This window comes from Candoia aspera, chromosome 2 (genome assembly GCF_035149785.1).
Source record: "Candoia aspera isolate rCanAsp1 chromosome 2, rCanAsp1.hap2, whole genome shotgun sequence".
Classification (NCBI taxonomy): domain Eukaryota; kingdom Metazoa; phylum Chordata; class Lepidosauria; order Squamata; family Boidae; genus Candoia; species Candoia aspera.
In genome coordinates this window covers 11,180,853-11,206,633 of record NC_086154.1, presented here as the reverse complement: position 1 = coordinate 11,206,633, position 25,781 = coordinate 11,180,853, and the positions used below count along the sequence as shown (strand labels likewise).

General features: G+C 45.2%; 2 protein-coding genes across 2 annotated transcripts in view; one reads left to right on the top strand and one right to left on the bottom strand.

Annotated features, from left to right (window-relative positions):
- The window catches only part of NOTCH4 (notch receptor 4), a 44,942-nt gene extending 20,751 nt beyond the window's left edge, over nucleotides 1–24,191 (bottom strand). Inside the window, exons 1-11 of the mRNA XM_063296348.1 lie at nucleotides 23,941–24,191; nucleotides 20,849–20,924; nucleotides 18,533–18,801; nucleotides 11,131–11,475; nucleotides 9,619–9,741; nucleotides 7,533–7,688; nucleotides 6,190–6,375; nucleotides 5,018–5,125; nucleotides 2,751–2,952; nucleotides 377–522; nucleotides 114–266 (exon numbers count right to left, since the gene is read on the bottom strand). Coding sequence (XP_063152418.1) covers nucleotides 114–266; nucleotides 377–522; nucleotides 2,751–2,952; nucleotides 5,018–5,125; nucleotides 6,190–6,375; nucleotides 7,533–7,688; nucleotides 9,619–9,741; nucleotides 11,131–11,475; nucleotides 18,533–18,801; nucleotides 20,849–20,924; nucleotides 23,941–23,983 — 1,807 coding nt within the window. The 5' untranslated portion in view covers nucleotides 23,984–24,191. The remainder of the gene's footprint in view (nucleotides 1–113; nucleotides 267–376; nucleotides 523–2,750; nucleotides 2,953–5,017; nucleotides 5,126–6,189; nucleotides 6,376–7,532; nucleotides 7,689–9,618; nucleotides 9,742–11,130; nucleotides 11,476–18,532; nucleotides 18,802–20,848; nucleotides 20,925–23,940) is intronic.
- AGPAT1 (1-acylglycerol-3-phosphate O-acyltransferase 1) overlaps nucleotides 1–25,781 on the top strand; it is a 170,391-nt gene that overhangs the window by 121,994 nt on the left and 22,616 nt on the right. The gene's annotated exons all lie outside the window — the stretch shown is intronic.

Genomic DNA, 25,781 nt, shown 5'->3' with positions numbered 1-25,781 from the left:
CTGGAATCGCTTTTGCAATTTTAAAGTGTATTTTTGCAGGGCAATGACGTGTGAGAGAATAAACCAAGAGGATTTTTCAGAGCTGGGCAGAGCTGGTGCTGGTAGACACTCACGGGCTGAGCAAAGGTCCAGGGTAACCTGACATCTGGGTCCTGTATAACTCCTGGAGCAGAGGCAGTGAAAACTCCCAGGGCTGTTAAGGCAAGTTCCAGAATGCAGACAGGGGCTCAAAGAGCATTCGTCTACATCTGCATGGCACGTTGCCCCTGCAAGGGAGGAAAGAGCCAGTGACCCAGGGAGGAAGGGAGCAGTTGTGTTCGAGAGCTGTCGGGCTGCCCAAAGGAAGAGCTGAGATTCGGACGGAAGACCATGTTACCTACGTAGCCGCTGGGACAGATGCAGTGGAAGGCTCCCTGGCGGCTCAGGCAAGTGGCCCTCTGGTGGCATGGGCTGGAATTGCAGGCATCCATCTCTGTGTCACAGTTCTGGCCAGTCCAACCTGGTGAACATATACAAAGTGGCCTGGGAGGGGAGGGAAGTGGGGGAGAAAGAGAGAAATGTTTTGTTTTGTTTTGTTTTGTTTTTACACGGCATCCCATCACATGGCAGTGACTACATTTTCAAAATTTTTAGAGTGCACCGGAAAGTTCAAAATCCTTGCGCTTCACATAACAATCAAGTGGAACTTTGATCACACCGTGATCACCGCCATCTTGATTTTTTTTTACCATACTTTGCAGACACTTCTGATCAAGGCCAAGAATCTGTCTCAAGCAGTAGTGGGTGGCTAGACGGCTCTTCCTCTTTTGGCCCTGCCTGATCAGGGCCCAAGGTTTTATGGATGTGTGTTTGAAGGATCTGAGAGATTTCGAAGAGCCACAATGCTCTTATGGGGAAAATCCCCTGCTCCCTCTGGAGGGCTCAGAGGTGGGGGGATGAATTTGATTGATGATGTCCTGAGGAACGTGATGACTTCTGCCCCCACTTCTCCCCTGTGGACACCCAGGCTGAGGACTGATGGATTTCCCACCCACCCCCTGCCATAACCCTATAGGGCTGAAGCACCTTTTTCAAATGATGTTGGAGCTATTGCTTCACACAATCTCGTGACCTCATGAGAAAGTCAAGACCCGAATCCACAACTTTAAGGCATGACTTATGGGCTGGATTCACTCTCCATGGGGCTGGGTTTGTGCATCTTCACAGCCATGGTTTGGCTTGGCATCCTTTAGGACCCTGGCCCCTGTGGCTTATAAACCATGGTTTACTGCTTACTGTTATCTGTAAATCTGGCCATGGTGGCTCATTCAACAAAACATGATTAAAACAAATCCATGGCTTGATATGATATGTGAACCCAGGCATTGTGGCTTCTCCATCCAACCATCATTTAGAACCTAAGTCACTCTCTTCACCATAATCTGGCACTGGTTTATCCAAATTTGTACAGAAGTATCATCTTTTTTTCCCCATGGTCTGTATTGTTCATCTTCACCAGCAGGGAAAATTTTTTTCAGTAGGCTGGTGAACAACAAGGAAAATCTCTTTGGCTTAATATTTCTGTGTGTGAGTGTGTGTGATTCCTTTTTTAATAACCCTGTCTGTGGAAAAGGTGGCCAACTTTGGTCCATGGTAAACCTGAAATGGTTCTGCTTACTATTATTCCGGAAGAATTTTTGTAATGTTACTGAGAACAACTGCAAGATTACAGTAAAACCACAGGCCAGGTAGGGGACAGAGTTTATGACATTTGCAATTCTCTATTAAATGCCAATGTCCCTCCTCACTGCAATGTCCATGACTTGCATCATAACGTGATGAAAATTATGCAAATTAGTCACACACGTCAATTCATGTACTTATGTCATGATGCAAATGACGTTAATTGCCACAAGTGATTAATTACTGTAGTACTATTTGCCTAAAGATGCTACAATGCTAATGAAGAGAATTGCTGGGAATAAGGTACATTTGTTTCGCATAGTTCTTAAGGGATTGGACTGGACTACTTCAGATGCAACAGGCCAATGTGCTATTTTGGGAGTTGTTTGGATGGAAATTTCAGTAGGTTTGAAAAAGTCAAAATGGTGACCCCGGTGGTGCAGTCAAAGCCCTGGCTGGTTTTTTATGTGTGTTGAGTACGTGATGCACACAAAAAAATAGGTGCAGCTTTGATCTCACTGTCTTGACCTGCCATCTTGACCTTTCTGACCATACCCCACAGGCAACCTGGCAAAATCTGTAAAAGATCCGGAAACATGCTCAGTCTCATTCTTCCATCCAGGGGAATCCAGGGGGAGGTCAAAAAATTCAAAATGACATCCCCAGCCAGGCAGTGGAAGCCTCTTCTTTTTATATGCACAGCGTCACCACTGTGCACATAAAAAGGGGCAGGGCTTCCATCTACTGTTTGACTTCTTTGACCCCAACCTGCAGATGCCCCTGCCCCTGCCCTCCCTGGGACCTGTAATGGGCAGAAGGAACAGGAAGGAACAGGAGGAAGCACCACAACCAAGACAGTTTCTCTCTCAGACAAGAGAAATCTGAGTCCGGGCCAGACCTGTAACCTGAGAACACACCTCAGACAAGCTCCTCCCCAGTTGCCACAAAGAGGAAGGGAGGGAGGGGGGAAGTGCATTCAGACATGCAAGGTTCTGTTACTGTCACCTTGTACTAAAAGTAGTGTTAGCAAGCATGACTTTGCTTCCCAAGTCTGGTCTACCTTGAAGAGCTGACATGTGCATCCTTACCCGGATTCTGTCCCATGGCAACTGCCTCCATTAAGGCACTGAAACTTCCAACAGGGGTCGCTGAATTCCTTGCAGAGAGGACCTGTGAATCCTGGGGCGCAGACACATGTGAAGGAGCCGGGAGCATTCATGCAGGTTCCGTGTTCGCAAGGGGCACCGCGGCAGAAATCGGCATCTGTCTCGCACTGCGGTCCCTCGAAACCTGGAGGACAAAGCCTTGACACCATCCATCTCCTGCCACCTTCATTTTGCCCTGCCCTTATCCAAAGCTTCATTCTATCCCAGCGGTGTCATCGTATCCCGCAAGGAAGGGAATCAAAAAAATCAAGATGGAGATGCACATTTTAAAAAGGGGTGGTACTTTAATCCCATGCTTGTGGCTGCCATCTTGACCGTTTTGATCCCCTCCTTGAGGACCCCCCTGCTCTACACTGAGTAAAATCATAAAATGCTGGAAGGAGACAGAATATTCAGCCCTGCCCTGAGAAGGAATGTGCATAATTTCAGCCCAAAATTGCAACATGCTTAAGACCTACTGGAGAAGGTTAACACAGATGGCCTTCCTCTTGGTATCCCTAAACAATTCTTCAGAGTTTAGTAAGGGCAAGACTTAATTTGGGGACCTCATTAAAAATGGGGGCCACACAATCTAGTTGTCACCTCTGTTTCCTATCATAAGACTGAATAGGGGCATCCATAAGGGGATGTATCAAAAAAGTCAGGATGATGCAACAATGTGATCATAGCTGCCATTTTGACTTTTTTGACTCCCCATGCAGACATCTCTGATATTGAGGCAGCATTATTCTGAGGCAGCCTCCTCCAACAGGTTGCCTTCTAGAAATTTAGGTTTTAATTCCCATAATCCAGAGCCATTTTCCTTCAGATGACACCAGGACAAAGAAATTGGGGAGGAGGGGGGGAAATTTTATATCTATTTTAATAAATCAAATACAGTTTCTTTTATTAATTGAAATCCAATCCCACTACATGTATTGAAATCCAATCCCATTAAATATATTGAAATCCAGTCCAATGCAATGAAATCCAGTTGATGGCATGGCTCTACCTATTGCCAGTTTTCTTTTTTACTACTTAATTTTAATCAGTGTTTTTCAAACTTGGCAAGTTTAAGATGTGAGGACTTTAACTCCCAGAATTCCCCAGCTAGCATCCTGTCCAAAACATCAATATGGCAGTCACAACCATACAATTGGAGATCACACTTTTTTTACATGCACATTCAGAAGGCATTCAGGGTGCATCACATGTAAAAAGTGGCATGGCTTTGTGGCCACCATATTGACTTTTTTGACCCCCCTGCAGACCAATCTGATCAGTGGCACCTATTCAGACATTTTAAATCTTTGGTTTAAATATTGTACAGCTCTTAGAAACATCAGTATCAACCTCAATCTGATTGGTTCATTTGCACGCTTGATCTCCTGACCCTCACAAGCAATACAGAGCTGGGCCCTGCTCATCAACTCTCCAATTGTTACATCTGGTTGATTCCCATTCTCTCTCACACACAAACACACATACGCGCACACTGCTACACAAATAAGAATATAAGATGAAGATGCCCTACTGGATCAAGCCAAGGCTCATCCTAGTCCAGCATTTTCTTTCTCACCATCACAACCCAATGCCCAAGCAGAAGATGGTGGCCTCCTTGTCTTTGCCCATTGCTCGCCTGCAGCTGCTTTGTGGAAGCATGCTACTCCCCTACCTGGAGGCATCCTTGATAGACCTGTCCTCCGTGGACTTATCCAGGCACTTTTCAAAATCCTACAAGTTCATGGCCATCACCACATCTTGTGGTCATACATTCCACAGATTAATTATGACCTGTGCAAAGAAGTACTTTCCTTTATCTGCTGTAGATCTCATATATACATTTACTTTGGGGATTGGTGCGATGGAAACCCCCTGCTGAACTCTGGCACTAGACCCCATTCCTCCCAGGAGCACTGTCCTTGTGACATCTGGGTTCCTGAAAACCTAAGAGTGGTTCATTCAAAGGGCTTCCAAGGTGCACCTCTCTCTCTCTCTCTCTGTTTCCTGCCTTAAAATGGCAGGAAATCTGTGAAATTCAGCAACAGAGCCATGAAACAGAGGCTCGGGGACTCTAGGTGGCCCTGGAGATGCAAGCTGGGATGGGCTGTGTGATTGGGTACAAAAACAGAAGCAAGGAGGAATCAATCCTCTTTGGACCACCTCTTCTAGCATCCAGGCTGGACTCTCTGTTCACTGTCCTCACTCACCAGGAGGACACAGGCAGGTGGTGCCATGGCTCTGGAGCACACAGGTTCCCCCGTTGAGGCAATGGTCTTGCATGCACTCTTCAACTTCACAGAATGGGCCGCCGAACCCTGCAAAGGAAAGATCTTAAGGAACTGAGAGGAAGTAGGACCTATCTCTTCAGATGCATTATTCCCAGCAATGTCACAAATTTATTTCCCTAATACTAATCCCAATCCCAATTTTGCTCCTAATCCTAATTCTCATTCTAACTTCTAATCCTTACTATTCAAAGCCTAGCTGCTTTTGAGAAGGAGATGGGGTGAGAAAATTACCAATGGTATTAGCGGTGGAAGGCTGAGGGTACCCCAGGAATTACTGGGTGACTTTGAGCCAGTCATTCTCTCTCAGCCTAACCCACCTCACAGGGCTGTTGTGGTAGAGAAAAGTAGGAGGAGGTGCTCTGTATGTCAGCTTGAGGAACCGAAGGAAAAGAGGAATAGAAATCAAAGAAAGAAAGAACACGAGAAAGGGGTAGAAATTATAAGCATGGTCAACATACTACTGTCATTAGGATGTGAAGTTCCACAAATCCTGGTTTGATTGGTTCTGTAATGTTTGTAAATATTTCTTTTTCTAATGTTCCTATTTCTAAATTTCCTCTTGCTAATATTTCTGTTTCTAACTGGGGTGCCTGTTTCTGGAAACACTTGCAATGGAGCCTTTCAATGGAGTTAAGACTTAGGGTAAACGTGTAAAACATCACTTAACATGTTTTTTTTAAAGAGGGAAAGTTACTAACAATGGCTTAATCATTTGCAATCTTACTACTGTTAGAAAACTGGATGCGGAGCAAGCATTTGTCAAATGTTGTGCAGCGTGCATGTCTATCAGGTAAATCCATAACAGGAGAGCCATGTTGCCCAGCCAAAAACCAGGAGGAGCGAGGCAGCACCTTTTCCAGCTAGCAAAGGCATAAACTTCTGTGAGCTGCAGCTTAGGCCCTTTAATGAAAGCTGATTGAATAATGTATTATTCAATGAAATTAAAATTTTAAGAAAAGCTTATGCCTTCGAATAACATGTGTTAGTCACAAAAGGTGCTGCTAGACTCCTGGTTTTTTGTCATCTGTTCAAAAAAATAAAAAATAAAAATCTTAAAAGTTATCTGTATTTTACCAACCCCAAACCCTTACCAGATGGGCAGAGGCATTGGAAACAGTCCAGCAGGTCCAAGCAGGAGGCCCCGTTCTGACAAGGCTGGCTGAGACACTCATTAAGGTTAGATTCGCACCGGGAGCCTGTGTAGCCCCTGAGGCAGGAACAGGTGAAGGAGCCAGGCATATTGTAACAGCTTCCTCCGTGTTCACATGGGTTGCTCCCTGGAGCAGGAGAGAGGAGGAGTCCAGAGAAAGAGGCTTATCTCTCCAGACTCAACTCTGCCAACTTTATTTCAAGGACAATTTTGCCAACCATTTCCCTGGAATAGGTAGCCTTTGAGTCACGTTCCATTGAGAGAGGTCTGTTGGGGCATTGCAAAATTCAGAAGAATACCGTACAAATGTCTAAAAATACCCTCTTATTGTTTTGGTTTGGGCATTGATTTGAAGATGCAGAATTAGGTTGGCAGCAATCAGAGGATTTCTCTTCCTTCCCTTCCTCCCTCCTGGCATTGTGGTAAAAATCAGCAGTTGAAATCCTACCAGTCCAACATTCTTACAGCCTAGATCTTTAAAGAATGGAGGAATGGAGAGAGACACCATTGAAACTGTCACGGTTGATGAGAAATTAAAGGAGTATAGCAATCATGCTCAGATGATGCTCAGCCCTTTGCGGTCAGCGTCAACGGGGGGGGGGTAGATTCTGCTCCTTCTCCAGTGATTAGGTGCAAATGGCGTCACCCACATCCAGTACAAAATAATTACCCAAATCTGTTTCCCTTCTGTGCAGATCCTTGATTTCCACTGGTCTCTCAGAGATCAAGAGAGCATGCCAAGATCCAGGGAACTCCAGAGAAAACCCAGTGGGTGGAGCTTCTCAAGAGATAAGTAGTCCCTGATTGAATCTATTTTTTTGCACAGAAGGGAGAAGGGTGTCTTCACGCATTAGTGAGACAACAACAGCTCTGCCTTTGCTTTTGACCTGATGCAGCATGTGGAGGAACTCAGAAATCTGCACATGTTTTGGTGACATTGGTCTGGTCCAGAAACAGGTAGTCCTCATTTAGTGACTGCCTCATTTAGCAACCATTCATAGTTATGACAGTGATGAAAAAGTAACTTTGCGACCAATCCTTGCATTTACAACCTTTGCAGGTCTCTAAAGCCAAGGAAAGCTGAAGTAAGACCATAAGCACAACTGTGGTTTTACTTAGTGACTGCTTCGCTTAATGACCAAGTTGCTGGTCCCAATTGTGGTCGCTAAATGAGGACTACCTGTATTGCTCAGCTGTGGGTATTGGGGGTTTTTTCCTCCGCAAGAGCAATGCAACTATTGGGTTGTGATACATATTGCCCTGTATCCCACCAGCCCACCTTACCCATCCGGCACTCGTCAATGTCTTCGTCGCATAGAGCTCCAGCATAACCCAGCTGGCATGTGCAGATGGCATGGCCAGTAAGGAGGTCCGTGTCACAGTGAGCATCAGGATGGCACGGATTGCTGAGGCAAGCATCGTGCAGGTGGCAAAGAAGCCCTGAAGTAGATATGGATGGTTAGCAAAACCTTCTGGTCTCGAGAGATGGAACCCATCCCTTGAAACCCACGTCCTGGGGTGCTTCAGAATTAACACCAGCACTGCATGCTTTATGGCCACATCCCCAAGCGCCAACAGTGCTGCCACCTGTTGTTGGCAACGCTGCAGTGATGTCAGAAAACGTCCATACTTTAGTTTACAAGGTGGGAAACGTGACTCATGACCGGCGGAGGCAGAGGACAGGCAATTCTGGTTGCCTGTGTCATTTATGAGTGATAAAACCTGCTTCTCTTTCCTGCTCTGACCAGACCTTCTTCCCGCCATCACCTCTGGAAGCAACGTGATTCGAAGGAGACGTGCTTTTCCTTCACATCGGCAAGATTCCAAGTCCGGTCCTTGGTATTCCTAGCTAAAAACCTCTGGGAAAGAGGCACGCACTCACACACATTACATGTGATTGGCTGATCAAATTACTTGATTGAGGAGTGGTGAGGTTCTATTTTGGGATCGTTTTCAATTGTTATGGCAGTATGTAACCAGCAGGATGTTAATAAACAGCACAACTTTGGTTAAGAAAGTGAGCGATCAGCATGGCTTGGAAACGTTCTTCTTCAATAAGGCTAATGCATCAATTAGGTATTTTTACCTGTATATTCTTCAAGTCCAGAATTCTGTACATTATGGCATAGACAAGGAACCTTTGCAGATTTGCTTCTTGGGCATCACCCAAGTGGTCATATGCCCTATTTTAAGAAGGCAGTCCTCTGATTGAAGGCCTGACTGAAGGTGTATTTTTTATTTTAAAATGTAAATAGAGTTCTACTCTTTCTTGTGGTGCCTGTTACCTGGCCTGGTCTACCTCGAAGGACTGACAGTTCCCTGGAACTTTCTTCTAGATAAAAGAACTCCAAAAAATATTTTAATAATCTACTGGAAACATTATTTATTTATAAATATAGCAGTGGAATATTAATGGACTAAAAACCAAGCCCTGTGTGATCCTCTACCGTTAGGATACTTTCTCTTAGCCAACCCACAGCAACCTCTGCTTTATCTCCCTGTTCCTCCCATCCCATCCAAACTCTGTCCATTCCCCAGCCAGGCATCTTCCAGTATAGTCCTGGACAATAGCTCCCATCATCCACAGCCAGCATGCCTGTGCCACCTGATAGATGATGGCATTCACAATCTGATGCATCTGGAGGCTGCCTAGTTGGGGACAGCTGTCCTAAGTGTTCTAATAAATAAGTTGGGTTTATCTGTATGTATTAGTAGCCAAGATCTCTTGGCCATTCCACTCTGGAAAATGTGGGCAGAAAGGATGATATAAAAATGAATAAATAAATAAATAAATAAATAAATCCCCCTCCCCCGGTTTTCTTGGCTTCCAGCCCTTTGGGGATATTTGTTGAAGCAAGATTTTTACCCCAGGACATTTGAAAATTTACATGCAGGCTTTGTTAAACGCCAGATCAACCCCTGCCAGCTGGCTCTTCTTGGGAACAAAACTCATTCTGATTGACATAGACTTCGGGGATAGGCCTAAATTAACCTGAAGAATGTTGCATTCAGCACGTTGAAACAAAAACCCGCTTACCACTGCCCCGAGGCCAAAATGGGGTAAGTGATGAACTATGGACAGGTTTCAAAAAAAGAAGGAATATCCTGGGGGGAACGGGTAGATTATGAAATACAGGACTTGGAGGTATTCTGGAGATGTGCCTTCTCTGACCTGGGGCACTCCAAAAACGTGGGATGGTTCCCCAGGTGTTGTAGGCCAACAGATCCAGCTTAGGAAAGGCTGGAGCAAGGTCTGCTTGTTGTAATTATTTATTTATCAAATTTCATCACTGCCCATCTCCCCCAAAAGAGGGACTCTGGGCGGTGACGGTAATTAAAGGAGAAAAGGATGTAAAGGCTTGCATCTCACCTGTCCAGCCTTGGCGGCAATGGCAAGCATACGATCCGATGCCATCCTGACAGGTGCCTCCATTGAGGCACTGATGCCCTGCGCAGTCATCCGGATTCACCTCGCAGTACTGACCAGTGTAGCCTATTTGAAGGATGGGAGGAAATAAACTTAGACACCTTGTGGAGGAAACAAAACAGCATCATCAACACTGATGAAAAACTCTGACAGCATGAAGCTCTTCCAACTTTTCATTTCTTAGGGCACTTCCGCATCACGCTGTTTCCAGTTCCTCAAACCCTCACCAAGCAATCTGAAATAGACTTGGGACCATCTTCATGTCTGTTGACCTCAAAATGCTGAGAAATGGCAGGGACATGTAATGATTTATTTGTAAAAAAAAAAAAAACTCCAGTGATCATTATGAGGGGAAACTTCCTGGCTATAAAGCCACCATTCCTCTGTTGCATTTAAAAACCTCTTCCAGACTCTGATCTTGAAATGGTGACAAGGCCGGAATTTTGCAACCATCTTTCCTAACACAGGTAGTCCTTGTTCAGTGACCACAGTTGGGACCAGCAATTTGGTACTTAAGCAAAATGGTCACTAAGTGGAAAAACACATGACTGAGACTGTGCTTACGATTTTACTTCAGTTTTCCTTTTTCCCCACTCTCACCGCACTCGGAATGCTCACCCCAGTGCTGGGATCATTAGCAAGAAGGGAATTAATGCTTGTATTTACATTCATTGGAGAGAAAGAATTACAAGATTCTTGCAGGCACACAATGGGGAATACACAGCAAAAGAAATGTGCTGGTGCTGGCTGTTTGCCTAGTGCGCTTGGGGCTGGGAGCTGCAAGTACAATAGGGAAACAGCCTGTGTATTCTCCATTGTGTGCCTTACTCTCTTGTAGTCCCTTCCTCTCCAATCTCTCTGCTCTGCGAGGGGGAAAAAAGAGAAAAAAACAGGTCAGGCACAGGACAACACATACGGACTGACTGTAATGGCGAACGTGTGACTGAGAGACGCAGCAAAGGTCATAAATGTGGACCTTGGTCGCAAAGTTAGTTTTTCAGCACATTGCAACTTTGAACAGTTGCTGTACAAGGTGGTCAGAAGAACGAGAAGGAAGGGGAGGGGAAGGGGAGGGGAGGAACATTTAATCTTACCAACCTGCCATATGCAACCCAAATTAATAGCTTAGATACAGCCTGTCTCATTATGAACATGCCTGGTTACTAAAGTCTGTGGGCAGTGGACTGGAGGGGGTGACACTCACGACCTCCCCCATCCAGAGTCTCAATTGTTGGGCACACGGAGAAGAGTTTTCTCCCGTGTAGCTCCTGAACAGTGACTTGCTCTCCCTTCAGAATCCCACTTTTCCTCTTGCTTGATCTTTGAGGAAAAGCATCAATCCACACTTCCTTCCTTGGGTGTCTTAAACTGCGTTTTGAATACTCTTTCTTGGGCGCTTTGTGGTATGCCTTTTGGCCAGCAAGTGTGATAACAGTGCTAATAATAAAGAACCACAATTCCCTGGCAGACAGAGGCAGCCGTAGTATCGTTCGTCGATGTGATGGCAGGTGCCCCCGTGGAGACAGATCTCCAGGGAACAAGGCCCCAGTTGGTACTGGCAGAGAGGGCCAGTGAAGTCAGGTGGGCAGAGGCAGCGGAAGGAGCCAATGTTGTTGATACAGCTGCCACCGTTGAGGCAGGGGCCAGGAGACCCAAAACATTCATTGATGTCATGTTGGCAGGTATGCCCTTCGAAGCCTGGCCAGCACTGGCAGACGATGACAGGGTAGGTGATGACACACGTCCCACCATTGGCACAAGGGTTGGCTGGGCAGAAATCCATTAACTGGCAGTTCTTCCCTGAAACAGAAATCAAAGTCAGCGTGGTTTCCAACTTCCCCTCCAGCCTGGGAGAAGTATAGATCAGAGGTCAAGCTCATCCACCATCTTCTTTTCAACAACTGTCAGCCAGCAATTTCCAGGAAACCCCAGATGGGCGGGAGATAATCACCGTTCCTACTATAAGAGATACAATATCTGGGCTGAAAAAATCTGTCCGTTCTTGCAACAATGGACAGCGTTACTGGGGCATAACTGGGTATTGCAATAAAACCAATCTTATGCTGGTACCTTTTCTGGCATCTCTTCTGCCCTTGAGCACCTTACCCCCAAAGATCAGATTTGATGCCAACTCTGCTGGCATTTCAAAAAGTGCTTAAAATCTGTCTGTTTGCCCAGGCCTGGGGAATCAGAAAGTGGTTGAAGTCCTGGGTGTTTGCAATGGTACTCAGGTTTTCATTCCTGGCTGCCATTATTATTATTATTATTATTATTATTATTATTATTATTATTATTGTTAATGTATTGTGGGATCTTACAATTATATACATTGTTTTAATTCTTAAAGTTCACTTGCTTGCCAGAATCACTTTGGTGAAAAGAGCAGCCATATAAATCAAGTCAAATACCAAAAAAAAAAAAAAATCATTAAACAAACTTATAGAGCCGCCCATCTACCCAAACAGCAAGCAAGAATCAAAACCACAATATCATTAAAGCAAAAAAACCTTTAAAAACCCTGTTGAGGCCTCAATAAAACTCGCATTCATCCATCAACCACGCCACGCTAGCTCCATCAACACCCTGGCCCCTATGTCTGGGCGGAAATGTCTCTGCTTTCCTGAAGGCCAACGGGGTTGGGGCCATCCATATCTCTGGATAATAGATAAATAATAATTTATCTATTTAATCAACTTAGGAACAAGATCACATCTGAAACATGTCTGATGTGACGATGAAAAAATTACATTTTTCTTGTAAAGAGTTGCCCCTATATCCACCAATTCAAATTCTGATGTGCGAATGGTAGGACTTTCACATACAAGAGGTAAAATGAGCTGGGATAGCATTAGATCTCACAGAGCATTTAAAACTTGATTCAGATCTCCAGCTGTAATTATCTCATCCACAACCAAACTAAAAAATATTCAAAATTCCTATGTAAGATATCTGGGTGATCCTTGCCATATAAAGGATGAACGTGGTTGTTAAAACACTGAATCACCAATATCAAAAGAATATCATTCTGGACCGCTTCTTTATTGCTCCATTACAGATTATGAAGACTGATATCAAAGTTACCACAGCCCTAGGAGAGGTCCCACTGATATATTTCTTTTTAAAATCATTTTAGTCTATATTTTATATTGGAATTTTATTGTGTAGTTATTGTTTCATGCTGTAAACTGCCCAGAGTCCCTCCGTTCGGAGGAGATGGGCAGTGACAAATCTGATAAATAAATAAATGTGATGAACCCATCTTCTAGGTAGAGGAATTTTTAATGCAAAAAGGATATGAGTATCTTGTTTAAAAAAAAAACAAGCTTCAAGTTATAAGCCAACCAATTTAGATAGGAGATGGAAGGACATCTAAGACCTTTTAAATTACAGGGAAACAACTACAGAATGCCCTAAGTGAAAAATGAACCTGCCCAAAGAAAAAACTGCTTTTCTGTGGGTCAATCAATTAACTGAGATTGACCCTTTAATGAATGAAAAGGAAAGATATGAAAACCACAAAGAGAAAAAAAGAAGAAAACACTGAAACCCCTAAATGGGACCATTTAAAATAATAAGATTGTATTGATCCCAAGATGACAGCAAACTCACATTGTTGACTGCCCTCTAGTGGTGGCCGAGGTGTCTGCACCTGTACCTGCCCCAAGGCTCTGCGTTGGATTTGGGGGGATTTGATCTGTGTCCCCAGCTATCGTAGAGCTTCTCCCTGCTGCCCCAACCCATGCCCAATCCCCCTCTCTGGGCATATAAGAGTAAAGCTGCTCTGGCGTCCAGCTTCATTTCTCACGAAGAGGCCTATGTGGTTTTCTTGGCAACAATACAGAAATCATTTGATCCTGCCTTTTCTCCAGGATGTTTGATCGACTCCCCAATCTGATTTACAGCCAGGGATTTCGTTATGGTCTCCCATCCAAGTACTAACCAGCTCTGACTCAGTTTTGGGGAGAATAGCAAAGATTGGCTAAGTACTGCTAAAACCCACGCATGCACACACAAACGTGTATATACACATGCATGGATACACACATGCACTCATACATATGAGCATAAATGCCCAGAGTCCCTCTTGTGGGGGGGAGATGGGCTGTAGAAAAATTTGAATAAATAAATAAATGGATACACACGTATAACACACACACATATAAAACATGCACATGTATGTATGAGCATATATGCACACGCGTATATAAAACACACACCGCTACGTAGGAGCAAGTATAGATGGATGCCCGCGCACGTCACACACATGCGTACATAAAACACATGCCGCTACATAGGAGCATGTATAGATGGTAACACACACGCGTATATAAACCACACGGCGCTACGTAGGAGCATGTATAGATGGTAACACACACGCGTATATAAAACACAAGCCGCTACATAGGAGCATGTATAGATGGTAACACACACGCGTATATAAACCACACGGCGCTACGTAGGAGCATGTATAGATGGTAACACACATGCGTACATAAAACACATGCCGCTACATAGGAGCATGTATAGATGGTAACACACACGCGTATATAAACCACACGCCGCTACATAGGAGCATGTATAGATGGATGCACGGGCACGTCACACATATGCGTATATAAAACACACGGCGCTACGTAGGAGCATGTATAGATGGATGCACGGGCACGTCACACACACGCGTATATAAACCACACGCCGCTACATAGGAGCATGTATAGATGGATGCACGGGCACGTCACACATATGCGTATATAAAACACACGGCGCTACGTAGGAGCATGTATAGATGGTAACACACACGCGTATATAAAACACAAGCCGCTACATAGGAGCATGTATAGATGCACGGGCACGTCACACATATGCGTATATAAAACACACACCGCTACGTAGGAGCAAGTATAGATGGTAACTCACACGCCGATATAAAACACACGCCGCTACATAGGAGCATGTATAGATGGTAACACACACGCGTATATAAAACACACGCCGCTACGTAGGAGCATGTATAGATGGATGCCCGCGCACGTCACACACACGCGTATATAAAACACACACCGCTACGTAGGAGCAAGTATAGATGGATGCCCGCGCACGTCACACACATGCGTACATAAAACACATGCCGCTACATAGGAGCATGTATAGATGGGTGCACGGGCACGTCACACATATGCGTATATAAAACACACGGCGCTACGTAGGAGCATGTATAGATGGTAACACACACGGGTATATAAAACACACACCGCTACGTAGGAGCATGTATAGATGGATGCACGGGCACGGCACACACACGCGTACATAAAACACACGCCACTACGTAGGAGCATGTATAGATGGATGCCCGCGCACGTCACACACACGCGTATATAAAACACACGCCGCTACGTAGGAGCATGTATAGATGGTAACACACGCACGTATATAAAACACACGCCGCTATGTAGGAGCAAGTATAGATGGTAACACACACGCGTATATAAAACACACGCCGCTACATAGGAGCATGTATAGATGGTAACACACACGCGTATATAAAACACACACCGCTACGTAGGAGCATGTATAGATGGATGCCCGCGCACGTCACACACACGCGTACATAAAACACATGCCGCTACATAGGAGCATGTATAGATGGTAACACACACGCGTATATAAACCACACGCCGCTACATAGGAGCATGTATAGATGGATGCACGGGCACGTCACACATATGCGTATATAAAACACACGGCGCTACGTAGGAGCATGTATAGATGGATGCACGGGCACGTCACACACACGCGTATATAAACCACACGCCGCTACATAGGAGCATGTATAGATGGATGCACGGGCACGTCACACATATGCGTATATAAAACACACGGCGCTACGTAGGAGCATGTATAGATGGTAACACACACGCGTATATAAAACACAAGCCGCTACATAGGAGCATGTATAGATGCACGGGCACGTCACACATATGCGTATATAAAACACACACCGCTACGTAGGAGCAAGTATAGATGGTAACTCACACGCCGATATAAAACACACGCCGCTACATAGGAGCATGTATAGATGGTAACACACACGCGTATATAAAACACACGCCGCTACGTAGGAGCATGTATAGATGGATGCCCGCGCACGTCACACACACGCGTATATAAAACACACACCGCTACGTAGGAGCATGTATAGATGGATGCCCGCGCACGTCACACACATGCGTACATAAAACACATGCCGCTACATAGGAGCATGTATAGATGGGTGCACGGGCACGTCACACATATGCGTATATAAAACACACGGCGCTACGTAGGAGCATGTATAGATGGTAACACACACGGGTATATAAAACACACACCGCTACGTAGGAGCATGTATAGATGGATGCACGGGCACGGCACACACACGCGTACATAAAACACACGCCACTACGTAGGAGCATGTATAGATGGATGCCCGCGCACGTCACACACACGCGTATATAAAACACACGCCGCTACGTAGGAGCATGTATAGATGGTAACACACGCACGTATATAAAACACACGCCGCTATGTAGGAGCAAGTATAGATGGTAACACACACGCGTATATAAAACACACGCCGCTACATAGGAGCATGTATAGATGGTAACACACACGCGTATATAAAACACACACCGCTACGTAGGAGCATGTATAGATGGATGCCCGCGCACGTCACACACATGCGTATATAAAACACACACCGCTACGTAGGAGCAAGTATAGATGGATGCCCGCGCACGTCACACACATGCGTACATAAAACACATGCCGCTACATAGGAGCATGTATAGATGGGTGCACGGGCACGTCACACATATGCGTATATAAAACACACGGCGCTACGTAGGAGCATGTATAGATGGATGCACGGGCACGGCACACACACGCGTACATAAAACACACGCCACTACGTAGGAGCATGTATAGATGGATGCCCGCGCACGTCACACACACGCGTATATAAAACACACGCCGCTACGTAGGAGCATGTATAGATGGTAACACACGCACGTATATAAAACACACGCCGCTATGTAGGAGCAAGTATAGATGGTAACACACACGCGTATATAAAACACACGCCGCTACGTAGGAGCATGTATAGATGGATGCACGGGCACGGCACACACACGCGTACATAAAACACACGCCACTACGTAGGAGCATGTATAGATGGATGCCCGCGCACGTCACACACACGCGTATATAAAACACACGCCGCTACGTAGGAGCATGTATAGATGGTAACACACGCACGTATATAAAACACACGCCGCTATGTAGGAGCAAGTATAGATGGTAACACACACGCGTATATAAAACACACGCCGCTATGTAGGAGCAAGTATAGATGGTAACACACACGCGTATATAAAACACACGCCGCTATGTAGGAGCAAGTATAGATGGTAACACACACGCGTATATAAAACACACGCCGCTATGTAGGAGCAAGTATAGATGGATGCCCGTGCATGTCACACACACGCGCATATAAAATATACGCCGCTATGTAGGAGCATGTATAGGTGGATGCACGCGCACGTCACACACACGCGTATATAAAACACACGCCGCTACGTAGGAGCATGTACAGATGGTAACTCACACGCCGATATAAAACACACGCCGCTACATAGGAGCATGTATAGATGGTAACACACACGCATATATAAAACACACGCTGCTACGTAGGAGCATGTATAGATGGTAACACACACGCATATATAAAACACACGCTGCTACGTAGGAGCACATATAGATGGATGCCCGCGCACGTCACACGCACACGTATATAAAACACACAGTCCTATGTATAGGCATACATGTATATATCCCCCGCGTACACACACACTGACACACATGCATGGAGATGCCTTTGTCTGGATCCTCTGGCCTTCTCCGGTGAATGAGATGAGCTGAAAAGTCCCAAACCTCTGGGATTCTGTCTGGGATCTGGGCCAAGTCTGCACTGCAGCTGGTGCCGAGCTGAGCTCCACCAGCCTTTCCAACTCCTCCGTGAAATTTCAGGCAGGGGAATTGGATGGGTGTTTAGTCTGAATTTCTCCAACGGAAGGAACAATTCTCTCACAGCCCTTCGAGGAGAGGACCCACCCTTAGAGGGGAGGGTAGCACATCTACCCACCAAAGTCCCGCCAGAGGATTTCCAGACAGAGTCAGTCCCTGGGAAAGAGAGGAGGGGGGAGCGGGAGGAGGCTGTGACTCGCTGGCCAGATGGTTGGATCTCTTTGGAAGGTGACTTCCATTCTCCCTTGGCCCCCAAGCCCATCGATGAGTGCCAGACATTGCACTCCATTGGAATGTCTTCCATCCTTTCTTCTCCTGAGCTCTGGGACAGCATCTGCCCAGAGATACTTTCAGCCCCCAACCCACCTGCCTTCAACCGGGCTCTAAAACCACAGTTCTTCTTCAGGCCTCAGTTAGGGGGTCTGGCGGGCCCTTTTAGGTTGGAAGTGATGGGGAGATGGTTTTCTCCTTCATTTCCTTGGGTCAATTCTAGGGGATTATTTACATATATTATGTTGGGGGGGGGGGTTCTGTTTTTAATTTTGTGAAACCACCCAGACTTATTTTTTGGAGTTCGGTGGCTTAGAAGTCAGACTCACAAATCAATCAGTCCATCTAAAGTGAATTCTCTTTCCACAAACTCTAGGAGAACCTAGCAGAGTTGGCAGCATGTGGTCAAAAAAATCAAGATGGCAACCATGGCAGTGTGATTGGAGCTCTGCAGGGTTTTTATGTTAAATGCAACGCATGGCCTGGGGCAACTCCAAAGTTCCCAGCTGATCCCCTGCCTTACCTGTCCATCCTGACAGACACTGGCATTGATGATCATTCCCGGGAACCCGCTGGCACATTCCTCCATGTTGGCAGGGTGATGGGAAGCAGGGATCACCAACCACTTCCTGGCATTTCTCCCCAGTGAAACCAGAAGGGCACACACACACGTACTCGGGGGCAGCTGGGGGGGGAAGAGCCCTGGACGAGCAGGTGCCCCCATTCTGGCAAAGTACAGGGGTGCAGGGGTCTGCAAACTGGCACATGTCTCCCACATAGCCAGGAGGGCACCTGTGGCAGTCCGAAGATGAGAAGGAAACAGAGAAGCAAAAAAAAAAAAGCAGCTTGGTTTGAAACAGAATGTTTTTGAAGATCAGGACTCAATCTGGAGCTAGAATGCAGAGCTTTAAGGTAAATATAGGCAGTCCTCGGCTTACGACCACTCATTCAGCAACTGCTCAAACTTGTGACGGCACTGAACAAGGGGACTTACGACCGGTCCTCGTCCCGTCACAGTGTCCCATGGTCACATGATTGGGATTTCCGACATTCCCTGTCAGCTTCCCACAAGCAAAGTCAATGGGGAAGCCAGCAGGAAGTCAGAAGTTGCAGTCATGTGAGGTCCTCACTTAACGACCTGCATGGTCCTTGCTTAACAGTGGCAACCATACTGCTGGAACTGCCATTGTTATGTGGCATGGCGATGTCATTCTTTATGACCGCATCACTTAGCGATGGCAATTCTGATCCCAATTGCTGTCGTTGACTACCTGCATGGGAAACTGTAATTGAAAGCCTCTCAGCTTGCGTAGGGTCTCAGTACAGGACTTGCTACTCAGGGCTTGCTGCTGTGCCAGTTCTCAGATAATGCTAAGCCAAGAAGCATGGCTTATAAACCACAAGGGTTGCGTTTGCACAACCTTAACCCAACCACATTCTGCCTTACTACAATGTGTGTCCCAGGTCAGGCTCAAGGAAGCCAAAACTGAACTAAACACCCTACTTAACATGGGTGCTTGCAGTTGTTAGTAAGGTAGGAGCAAGAGATCTAACTCAAGGCCCAAAGTGTTGAATGACTCAGGGTGAATGGGGTGCAAATTCATCTCCCTTGTGCTAGCCACCAGAGAGACTGGGATTACTATGTATACTTGCAAATACGTCAAGGATTTTAGGTGCCCAAACGCACCCACAAAATTGGGTTCAGCTTATCCATGAGTATACAAAGTAATCTATATATATAGAGAGAGAGAGAGAGAAAGCCATATATCTACATCTACATCTATATGAATAATATAGAGCCAGTTTGGCCTAGTGGTTAAGGCTCCAGGCTAGAAACCAGGAGACGGAGAGTTCTAGTCCCGCCTCAGGCCTGAAAGCCGGCTGGGTGACCTTGGGCCAGTCACTCCCTCTCAGCCCAAGAGCCAATCAGGCGTGGTATGAGAGTTCTAGTCCCGCCTCAGGCATGAAAGCCGGCTGGGTGACCTTGGGCAAGTCCCTCTCTCTCAGCCCAACCCACCTCACAGGGTTGTTGTTGTGGAGAAAATAGGAGGAGGAAGGAATATTAGGTATGTTCACCACCTTGAGTTATTTATAAAAATAATTAAGGCAGGATAGAAAATAAATAAATAAATAAATATCCTGTATATACTCACCAAAAAGCCCAGCTGCAGATAAGTTGACCCTCAAATTTTTAATCAAAATACCATGAAAAATGGATAATCCGTGGATTACCCATGGATTAGCCAACTGTGAAAATTAAAATTATCCTTTTGAGGAAGATGGGCGGTGATGAAATTTGAAATATGAAAAAATAAAACATACAGACATTTTGAGGGTCGGCCTATCCATGGGTGATGCATTTTTCACAGTATTTTGGTTACAAATTTGAGGGCTGGCTTATATGCAGATGGGCTTATACACAAGTACCTCCGTGATTATTTATTTATTTATTAAATTTTAGCGCCGTATGCAGATGGGCTTATACACAAGTATATATGGTACCTCCATGATCATTCATTCATTCATTTAATTTTATCACCACCCATCTCCCCCCAAAGGAGATGGGCGGTCATACCTCTAGCTGTGCAATGGGCAGGAAACAATTCCACCTGCACAGCTTCTGCCAGAAACAGCATGAATTGAATTCCTAGCTCAGCTTCACCCTCTGTCTCCTTATGATGGACAGAAACAGCAGCATTTCCTGTACACAGAATCACCGAGGGAGGAAATCTCTACCTGTTGAGCTTCTGCTTCTCATACAATTTTAACCATTATGGGAATCTTCTCTTCTCCCTACTCCTCAAAAAGAGAAACCAGAATTAGAGTCTTGCAAACTTACAGGCAGGAAGAGGTCCCGTTGGAGTGATTCAAACAAGTCCCACCATTCTTGCAGGGCATTTGAGGGCAAGATTCAGCTGGGGAAAAGAAAAGAAAAGAAAAGAAAATACCAAGATGTTCAGAAAAAGCCTTTTGCCTTAATGTCCGCAAATCAATGGGTGGGGTGGGGATTAAATCCAGAGTATAAAATGCACTATATCACTGAACAGATCGGAGATGTTGACTGCCTCGATTAGACTTCCTTGTTCATTCATTCATGGAAACATCTGTGGGGGGCCAACAGGATTAAAACAAACGTATTTCCTGCAGCCAGAAAACTCGCATGCCCCAGAGGAAGGTTTAAATCTAGCAGAATGATATTTTCCCCTGAGATGTTTGCTGCCTCCCCGCAGAAAGGGAATTATTAATTTATTTATTTCGGCCTCCCTGTTCCAGAGATCCTTTGAGCCCACGGACCCCCATTTGCAGCTTTTGGTGAGAAATAAAGAGGGGGCTTAGAATGAAGCATTAGAACCAAAGTGTGGGTGCAGAAGGAATTGAGATGTCTCCAACAAGAAGAAGATCTCTGCCCGCAAGTAACATACACAGTTACACTCTGGGGATTTAAACCTCCTCGTGCCGAAGCACACAACACACTTACATTCCCCAGTTCCTTTGCAAACAGTGACGGAATTTGTTCTTTTTTTCTCCTTTCCCCCCCCTTTTCTTTAAAGGCTGATAAAACGGATTATTCTACCTTTATAACAGAGTTTAAAATTACAGCAATTTTTGCAAAGCCGCAACCCAAGGGATGCAGGCAAATGCAGTACAGAGCCTGACAGATAAATACAGGGTAAAGGTCTTTCCCATTTGCCCCTAACCTTCACACAAACATGCCCTGGCAAATTCTTTTTTTCTGCCATGCCCTCTGGATATTGCCTCCACTTCATCCCCAACCCATACCCGAGGAAGATTAAAATCATCCTCAGCTTTTCAGTATTAGAGGAACGCTATTCCCTTTAAACAGACAACATATCACAACAGTTTTCTATGTGCAGTCTGAAAGACCATCATCTATCATTCTGCCAGGGTCAAGGGGTATCCTGGGGTGGGATCAGCCTGCCACCTACAGTTTACTTTAGGCTGGTGCAGGCACTGTCCCTCCCTCTGGCCCTGACACTGTTTTCCAGAGTCATAGCAGAAGAATCCAGTTCTTTCAAAGCAGCTTCTCCTCCCTACCCACCAGACCCCTGAACTGATCTCTTGCTCAGAGATGTGGATCAGGCCTACTGGCTATGGAAGCAAGGAGGCTGCACAGAGAAGCAGGGGAAAGAAAGGCGGGTCTCTCTCTCTTGCTTTGTGGTGCAACATTCCCCACGTGTGTCAGCTGTTGCTCGGGTTGTTTTTTTATCACAGGTTTAGCACTCTTCTAGAAGAGTGCTAAACCCATGTCCAAAAAAAGCTCAACAAATCGCTCTGGTTTGGTGCAAATGTTTCTAGAAGAGTGCTAAACCCATGTCCAAAAAAAGCTCAACAAATCGCTCTGGTTTGGTGCAAATGTTTCTAGAAGAGTGCTAAACCCATGTCCAAAAAAAGCTCAACAAATCGCTCTGGTTTTGGTGCAAATGTTTCTAGAAGAGTGCTAAACCCATGTCCAAAAAAAGCTCAACAAATCGCTCTGGTTTTGGTGCAAATGTTTCTAGAAGAGTGCTAAACCCATGTCCCAAAAAAGCTCAACAAATCGCTCTGGTTTGGTGCAAATGTTTCTAGAAGAGTGCTAAACCCATGTCCAAAAAAAGCTCAACAAATCGCTCTGGTTTGGTGCAAAGGTTTTTCTGGAGATGGATTCAAAGGGAGTCTGGTAATCAGCTGATAGAAACAGCACTATCTCAGAATAATATTAAACCCTTGTCCAAAAGAAGTCTGACTCCCATTGAATGACTCATGTAAAAACAGAGTGAGCTTTGGCAGATGGCTAAATCTGGTGGTCCAACCATTTGTCAAAACTTGCCCCCTTCTCAGATTGATTAGTGGATGGCTTTTCCGCTGGCTGGTAATAGCTGGGGGTGGGGAGGAATACAAAGCTGGGGCAGGGAGGTGGAATCTAATCATCTTTGCCTCACTTACTGTGTAAAGCATCATTTACCAGCATCGTGCTGGTGGCAGGATAGGGATCACCAGTGGGGACAACAAATGTTTTCGGGCATTATCTGACAACTCAAGGGCTAGCAACTAATCCTTTAACTCACTGCCTGCCAGGCAAAATGTAGTACTGTATGGATCGAATGCAGATCCATAACATGGATCTATTATTCAAGATCTGTAACACGGATCTATTATTTTGACCTTCCGGGGTAGTATTCTACAATAGCAGATTAGAAAGACTGAAATAATAACAACAATAACAATAATACCAACATTTTGAATTCCAAAATATTGTAAATATCCAAGAGAACAGAAGGATTTCAGCTTCACGTGGAAGCTATAAGAATGTGCTGCTAGGTAAGTTTTGCTAAGGAGAATATTTCAGAAGCAGCGGAGGAGACACCACCCCAACATCCTGTCTCTGGTTGCGCTGCTCCATGTCCTCCCAAAGGCTTTCTTGCCAAGCAAGCAGAGTGCAATTGTACAAGAGCCTGCGTGCACATACAGAGAGATGGACTGTCATCCATGAACATTTACACAATAACAACTGTACTGTTCTACACAGTACCTCAAAACTGTTAACTGCAGATAGACACAGCAAGCTCTCTGTAGACATGAAGACTAGCAAGCACACACACACACACAGACACAAAGCCCTTGTGCTGAAAATCTGCACTGAAACTGCTCCAGGGGCTGAAGAAACATTAGCAGCTGTAACCAGTCCCCTCTGGTGGTGGGCATGCCACACACTTCACCAGATCAGATCAAGACTTAGTGGCTGCACTTTTGCGACATGCTAATCTTGGTTATTTTTTCTGGAGGCAAGAAGTCAGCCTGTGGGATGGGTTTAGGCTTCAGGATATTGGACAGACCAAGAAAATGAGATCATTCATTAAGGATGCTGTGCAAACCTGACATATAAAAATCTACAACCTAATCCACCCCATTTATGTCCTCTTTTTAACTTACCTCCAGCAAACGGGATCAACATGAGCAGTAGCAACGGTTTCATCCTCTTTTCATTCTCTTCCAAATCTTCATCACTCCTTCCAATGCTAGAAGAGGTCCTGGGAGGCAGAATCCAGGTGCCCAAAGTTTGGGGTCAAATTGAAGCCATGGGTGAGGATGACACTATTAGAGAGAGCACCCCAGGAATGCACCCCAAGTTCTTGAGACACAACCTATGGCTCTGTGTGACACCCCATCACCCCCCTCCCTTAAAAAACGAGACACATCCTGCCATTTCTGTTCTCCATTGTCAAAGATTTCCTGTCCCACACAATGCCTGGGACGGGAAGGATTTCCTGTTACCCAGGGCACTGTTGTCAACATGCAAAAAAGGGTGGGTTGCTGCAGGGGAAGAAGGGAACACTGTGCCAAGAAACAAAAGCAGAGTACGAGAGTTCTGAAGGATGTTGTACATGTGCTAGAAATGGGGGTACACACAATGACACCCCATCTTCAGGACATGGAGATCTCCAATGGTGGGCAAAGGGTGTTCAGTGGCGAAGCGAAAGAGATCTGATCTCAGCTCATGGGAGATGCATGAAGCTCACCAAATCTTCTCAAGCATCAAGGCACCTTCCATGTTGTGGTGCTTCTACTGATGCTCTTTCCATGTTGTGGAAGGCCGGACTTCTAAATAGCATCTCAGAGGCCTCTCAAAGATTTGGCAGAATGGGTTTTTAAACTCCCGTTGCCAGTGTTCCTCTAAGACCTGTTTTTCAACCTTGGCAACTTTAAGATGTGTGGGCTTCAACTCCCAGAATTCCCCAGCCAGCCGTCTAAGAGCTGACTTCTTTGCTTTTCAGTTTGCTGCCACCAACCTGGCTCCTCCTAAGAAGCTAAGTGGGGCCAGACCTGTTTAGTACTTGAACTGGAGGCCACTAGGAAATCCCAGGGTTCATAGGGTAGATTGGGAAGTTGAACATCCTGGAAGGAAAGGGCAAACTATTTCCATATTATGAAAAAAAAAAGAACCTGCATGGAGTTACCAGGAGTTGACTGGGCTCTAGAACTATTAATATTATTTACAGTATTCTCTCTTTCCTCTTCTATGTCGGGCTGGCAACTCTATCAGATCCAAGCACTCATTTTATAGGAACCAAAGACCTGGATGGAATCTGAGTCTTACCACAATTTGACTTCGTATGTTGCTTGAACTCAGACCACGGGATTGATTGTGAATGAGGCAGAGCACCTTAAACACAATCTTTAACATTTGCTTAGCTGCTTTTTCAATTTTTATTAGTTCATTTTCAGACCTAAAATAAAAATGGAAAATTCATCACACTCAGAGAAAAAAAGGGAAAAAAAACACAACAAATAAAAACATTAAAAAGTCCAACCCCTCCCCCTTTAGTTACAAATAACAATTGCTTAGTTTTGATTAGTTCACCATAACCATGATCTGCTGTGTCATCTGAACGTCTCCTTAAAGCAAACTTATTATCAAGTTAGGCATTGGGGTCAGGATGACAGAAGATCTTGCCTAGAGAGGTGCAGTGCATATTGGGGGTATATATTGGGGGCTCCCAATTGTCTATTACTCCAGGCAATCCAGTAGAGTGGGCAGTAATCAGGCTGTTGTGGGGTAGTAAAATACAGGCAGTCCTCGCTTAGTGACTGTCTCATTTAGTGACCATTCAAAGTTACGGAGGTGCTAAAAAAATGACTGAGTGACCAGTCCTTGCATTTACAACCTTGACAGCATCTCTCTGCTCTTATTTTCAATTGCTTATTTGTCCTATACCAAGATGTCCTCAAAGAGAAAGAGAAAGAACCTCAGTTCAACTGAAGAAAGTAGTAAA